The sequence below is a fragment of the Athene cunicularia genome, assembly GCF_003259725.1.
Source record: "Athene cunicularia isolate RWA chromosome 18 unlocalized genomic scaffold, athCun1 chr18_part1, whole genome shotgun sequence".
In the NCBI taxonomy this organism is placed as follows: Eukaryota; Metazoa; Chordata; class Aves; order Strigiformes; family Strigidae; genus Athene; species Athene cunicularia.
In genome coordinates, this window is record NW_020799123.1 from 5938522 (window position 1) to 5944521 (window position 6000).

Consider the following 6000-nt stretch of genomic DNA (forward strand, 5'->3'; position numbering starts at 1 on the left):
AGATAAGACTCCCAAACTGTCAGCTTTTAAGCTCTTTGGGCTTGGGGCTTGTCTTTTTTGGGATAGAAGCCTATACCACCTTTGGTAGCCCCTTTCCAAGACTGGAGTTTCTGCAATAGCACAAACCACACCTATGGGTTCAAGATGCCAAAGCCACCACACAGATCAACTCTGCAGGGCACCAGCCCTGGGCTGAAAGGAGAGGCCACACGCGATGATCCCTGCAGGGCCGAGAGAGATATCCCCCCACAAAGCTGCACTAAGCACTGCACTACCAGCCATAATAAGAAACTCTAATTAAAGCAGATGCCTCTCAGCCCTTTGCATCCCCTTCTCTGATGCTGACAGAGGGCTCACAGCCATGGGCAGGAGTGAGCTGCCTGCCTTCATCAGCACAGGATCTAGCTCCCCTCTTCCCCCAGCTCTGGTCTCACCTAGTTTTTGGCCCATGCTTTTGAGGTTGTCCAGGTCATCAGACATAGAGTAGGAGAAGTCCATGAGGATGTAGAGATCCACAGGGCTCTCCATGGGCTGGAAGACATCCATGTTGAAGCTCATCTCCTCCCCAGCTCGCAGACGCATGAACATGCCCTGAGGGGACACCTGGGTCCTTTGCAGGGACGTGTTGATACTGAAATTCTGTGGAGAAAGAGCGACGTGATGAGGGGACTCCATCTCCTGTGCAGATGCAAAGAGATGGCAGAAAGGAGCACAGAAATATGTGGGAAGTGGAAAGGCAAGGATGACCATGCTCCCTTCCCTCATGTGCAATTGAGGACCAAGGCCACGCGCGCCCAGTTGGGTGCCTCCTCCGGACCCTGACATTTTGCTTACATCTGCTTTGCCTGAAAAGCCACCCCAGCCCTAAACAACCAAGGCTGGTTGCCAACAGGTTCATCAGCTACTGAAGGCAGAGTATTGTTTTTGAACACACCCTGCAGAGGTCTGGACTTTGTATTTCTCCTGCTGAAGACTCCAGAGGAGGATGAAGGACACTGGGAATGGTGGGAGCCCTCAGAAGCAGCCGAGTAAGGGCTGTCTCCCCAGCACCCACCTGCTGGGTCCGCATCTCGCCCCTGGTGTACACGATGCTGGCCTCCCCGCAGCCATACCGCAGCAAGTTCTCCCGCAAGTCACAGCGAGACTCTTCAAAGCTCTGCCAAGGGGGCAAGAACAACGTTACAATCACAGAAAACAGCAAATCCTCCATGCAAGGGGGAAAGGCACTTGTCAGGAAGCAGGGTCCTCTGCTGAGACCACTAGCGAGCCTTGGGGAGAAGGAGTGGGGCAGAGAGATGGGGATGAGTCTCGTAAAGAAGAGCCAGTGTCCCCCAGCAGCAGGGAAATGCAACCACCAGTGAGTTACTGGGTTGTCTGGGATGAAACTCTCCCTCCATCCCTTGCACACGCTGTTTCAGATCTGGCACACTGGCATTTTCTGATAAAGCCCTGTATTCCTACAAGTTTTCCCTGAACTCCTCTTCCTCTCCATTTGTCTACACCAAAGGCATCCCACATTTCGGTGCTTCCCATCCAGCCCAGCTCTTTGCAGAGAGAAGCTGGAGCCAGAAAGCTGACCCTGCTCTCAGGTCCCTCTTCCAGCTTGCACTGGGGTGGTGGATCTCTGTCAGCAGAGTGAGAAGCGGAGCCCCGGGCTTCCCCGCAAGGTCTCACCTCGTCAGTGCAGAAGGAGCAGTCCTTATCCACTCGGATGCACTCGGTGCAGCTCTTTGCCCGGGACAGCACGCAGTGGTTATCTACCGGGAAAGATCAGGGCATCAGGAATGGAAAAAAACCAAGTGAGCTGGGGGAGGGCATGAAAAAGGCTGATCCTGTTTCTGGGGGAGTTGATGGAGGTTTTGCCTGGGTGGTTAGCAGAAGCTGGCTACAGAACAACCAGTGGGGTAGCAAGGGAGGGGCCCCAACTGCTGGGGAGGCAGAAAACAGGAGGAAAGGCACACGGCAGGTCTGCTCTGCATGAGGACTGGCGTTTCCAAAGCCCAGGAGGGGTGAGCACAGTCCCCATGGACAGCGCCAAGGGGAGAGCACAGATGGACCTACCACGGCTGCACTCACTTTTGCTCCTTTGGCAGAGGCCGGTGGCACAGAACAGGGACAGGAGGAGCAGCCGGGCACACGCCCGGGGCAGCACATCCATCCTCTTCCTCCTGAAACACATGGATGGCTACAGATGGAAACAGTCCCCGAGAGGATGGGCGCAGGTCCTGCTGGGTGGGAGAGCTCTGCCCGCCCAGGGGAACCTGATGCCTGGAAGCAATCTCTGATCTCAGCAGGGCAGGGCACAAAAGCAAAACCCAGAGTGGCTCATCCTCTGCTCCCGCATCTGTGAAAGGGTCAAGGTCCCGGCAACGCCAGGCCAGGGCAGCTGGCACACCACAGCACCTCTGTGCGCAGAGTTGGGGCGCTCGGCTTGGCAGGTCCCCCGGGGCAGCGGGGTGGGTGCAGGCAGCCGGAGCCCCGGTTGCTGCCGGCCGGAGCCCAGCACCGTCTGCACGTGTGAGCACCAAGCAGGTCAGGACCTTGCCTTTCCTGGCAGGTTAAGGAAAAAAAGAGAGGAGGAAAACAAAGCGACTGTCTGCATCTCTCCCCAAAGCAAAACAGACCCCTCCCTTCAGCTATTTCCTATCGCACTAAGAGTTTCCAGGATGGTCGAACCAACAATAAATAGAGGGTGAGGCCTTGGGAAATGCCAGAGTTGGAGCACTGGAGCTGCTGAATGAGTCCATGGTCCTGAGCACCTGGCAGCACCCCCCTGTCCTGCCCAGGGCAGCAGGACCCCTCACGTGGATCCAAAGGCCAAACACTAAAGAGAGTGAATCATTCTCCCTGCACCCACACATGACTGAGAAAACTTAGTGCCATCCCGAAGTCAGTATTTGGACGTGGTAAACAAAAGAGACAAAGCTGGAACTCGAGCTCTGAGGCTGCTGTGCCCCAGGGCGGCTCTGACTCTGGCACCTCAGCAGGGCAAGGGAGAGCAGTCAAGGCAAAAGATTTGGTATAAAGATGATTTTAAAGCATCTCCTTTCTGGAAGATGCAAGTGTGAAATATAAGATGCAAATAAGATTATCTTATAGCTTCTTGCAGTGTAAGCCCTGATTCTGAAAAAAATGAAAAGAATGTGAAAACCACTTAAAACAGGGAAGGAAAGTGGGAATAGTTGTGTGAAGATGTCTGAGTTCCCAGGGAGACATCCAGCACACAGACCAGATGGCCTGACCTGGGGTCCAGGGAAACCCTGGAAACACCCACTCTCGTACCAAGTGTTGGATCACACTGCATCCTGCATCAGCCAGTGAAGCCAGAGGAAATACATTGAATGTATGAAGCTGAGCACTTGCAGAAATCAATGCAGCACAGGGCTCAAACCAATGTCGCACTGACCCCAGGAGATGTCTCCCTTGGTGTTCATACTTTGCTCTCCACGACAGTCACTGGGTATGCAACACATGACAAGATGCTGGTATCTCATTTACGCTGTCAGCTCTGCTCAGAGGAATTTATCACACAGTAATTAATCCCCCATAGCTAAAACGTAAGAAATATGGAAACCTCGAGGCAGCATTTCTGTGGGGAACACCCAGGGAATCTTTGCTGTTTTTCAGGACCTGGTAGCCAATATGCTGTTTTTCTTATGGGTAAGAAGTACCAGCTGACCAAAGAAATCCCTTTATTTTCCTCCTGTGGCCCCTGAACACAGTTCCCTGCAACACCAACTACCCCCAGTTCAGCCTCTTTGCAGGTTTGGCTTCAGGGGTCCACGTGGCTGGCTCTGAGGCTGGCAGTTATCCCTGGACATGCCTGTGATCTCCTTCAGCAGAAGTCCTCACGCCACCACTTGCTGTGTCCCTCACCACAGAGACAGGCAGGTTTTGAAGTCAGGAAAATCCCTTTTTCCTTTGCTCCACCCCAGTGAGCCATGCCAGCCCCAGTGACTGGCGCTGCAGGGATGTGGGGAGATGCCAATTATGGGCGAGATGAAAGGGGAGGGAAGTCCTTTGAGCCCATCAAGGGAAAACACAGCGAAAACACCCCCCGAGCACTCAGCAAATCCCATCTTCCATCACAGCAAAGGCCACCAGGAAAAGATTGAGTATAGGGGACCAGACTGCTCAGCACACACACCCATCTTCCAAGGTAGCCTCAGAGCACAGACCTAATTCATCCTCCTTTAATCACAAGTCAAGAAACAGTCACCAAGGGATGGACGGCCACACCCTGGGCCTTGGACACATAAACCGCTGTCATGTCTTTTCAAGCGCTGAGATAAAAGGCCATAAAACTCGGCTTGATATTAATGTCCTGTTGCCCTGGGAGCTGCCAACCGCCAAGGATTTAGCTGGGCAGTTGCCAGCGGGCAGGGCGTTGGTGGCCCAGAGCATCGCCGCTGCCACTCGGCGCTGCCAGCTGCACGAACGCAGCCTGCAATATTTGTGCAAAAACACTCGAGCGGCCATCCCTTGATTTCAAAAGTGTCCTCTGGAAGGGAAAACGCCACTTTCACTTTGGAAAAGCTGTAGGGACTTGGTTGGATTTTCATGATGAAAACAACAATAACAAAAGCTATTCAGTTGTGCAAAACCAAGGAAAGAAGTGGACCAGCTCCTGCCTGCACACAAACGTTCCACCCCATCCCAGACTGCCACTCCAGCATCTCCACCTGGTCTCCTCCTGCTCCCCCAGACTTTGCCTGCACTTCAGTACAACCAACAAACCTGCTCTGGAAAGACTCTGGGAACCCCCAAGCTTGGAGAAGGCTGGGCTGGGTACCTCCTCCCCCAGAAACGGCTGCTCCAAGGAAACCAGTGAAGCAACAAGATGGAGGAGAGGGTTGGAGTGGCAGAGCTTTGTCACCCTGTCCTGTCCCATCCTGTTCTCACCCCAGCAGCTTGGCGCTGGGAAGGACAAGGTTGGAGCCGGGCATTGCCCCAGGGAGGATGGGGCAGAGGGACCAAGGAGCAGGTTATGATGAGCCTGAGCCCACGGCAGGAGCCTGGTCCCAGCTGCCACACAGGGGACACCCACAGCTTGGGGACATGGGAAAGGAAAAGTCAGGGAGATGCTTGATCTCCCTGGTGCAGCCTTTCCTCCCTCCACTGGGCACTGCCCCTTATGTGACTGCAGAACACCCTGTCCTGCCGAGGGGTGCATTGGGGCTGGGTAGGGCACTGACACCCCAGTAGGCGGGAGGCATCTGGAGGAGCATCCGCCTGCCCACGTGTGCTGGGGACCGCAGTGCCTGCAGCGTGCTGGGCAGGCAGGCGGTGAGGGTCACCATGACCAGCCTCAGCACCGGGCTGGGGGTCCCGAGGGAAGAGATAATCATGATGAAGGCAAAGCAGAAAGGCAGCTGGGTGCTCCCCCACCAGTCCCACTCCCTCCACAGCAGCTCGTGCAGGCTCAGTTCTCCTCCCAGGGCAGGGCTGCGGGTGCACGGATCAGAGCCACAACACGTGCGCTCTCCCTCCACAGCACATGTGGCAGCGTAGAACGTATCAAGACATACCCTCAGAAAACGATCAAAAACTTGACCTGCAAATCAAAGCATTGCGCAAACACAAAATTGTATTTGGTTTTGATTTTGTTTGTCTTCCCTGTCCGTTTCCCCTCCTTCCCCACATGTGCCTCTGCAGACAGGAGACTCCCTGTGAGCATCACTGCTTGTTGTTTCCAGCAAGAAGGGGGTTCCCAGCCCCCAGGTCAAGCCCCAAACCCAAGACGGCCCCCGTCATCTTCCAGTGAGGGACAAACTGCAGCAGGACCCAGTCCAGGGACCCACACAGAGCTGCCGGCAGCTGGGAGTAGCCAACACCACCCTGTGCCAGCAAAGGGCCCATAGCGGCTCTGACCCCGGGCTTCGGGCAGGGGGAGCCCCGAGGGGCAGGCAGGAAGGTCGGGACCCTGCCTGCGGGGCTGCCCCAACACCAGCACGGCCCCGGGACCCTCCTGCCCGCCCCCCCCGGCCTCCCCACCTGCTG

General features: G+C 55.5%; 1 protein-coding gene across 6 annotated transcripts in view; it reads right to left on the bottom strand.

Annotated features, from left to right (window-relative positions):
* The window catches only part of ITGB4 (integrin subunit beta 4), a 30259-nt gene that overhangs the window by 23195 nt on the left and 1064 nt on the right, over window positions 1-6000 (bottom strand). For 4 of the 6 annotated variants that reach the window (XM_026860992.1, XM_026860997.1, XM_026860995.1 and 1 more), the window contains exons 2-5: window positions 2077-2168; window positions 1675-1757; window positions 1055-1156; window positions 435-639 (exon numbers count right to left, since the gene is read on the bottom strand). In XM_026860992.1, the coding sequence (XP_026716793.1) occupies window positions 435-639; window positions 1055-1156; window positions 1675-1757; window positions 2077-2158 (472 nt within the window). In that variant the 5' untranslated portion in view covers window positions 2159-2168. Of the gene's footprint in view, window positions 1-434; window positions 640-1054; window positions 1157-1674; window positions 1758-2076; window positions 2180-5528; window positions 5751-6000 lie in introns of those variants that run through there. The other 2 variants (XM_026860993.1, XM_026860991.1) reach the window with 2 other exon arrangements.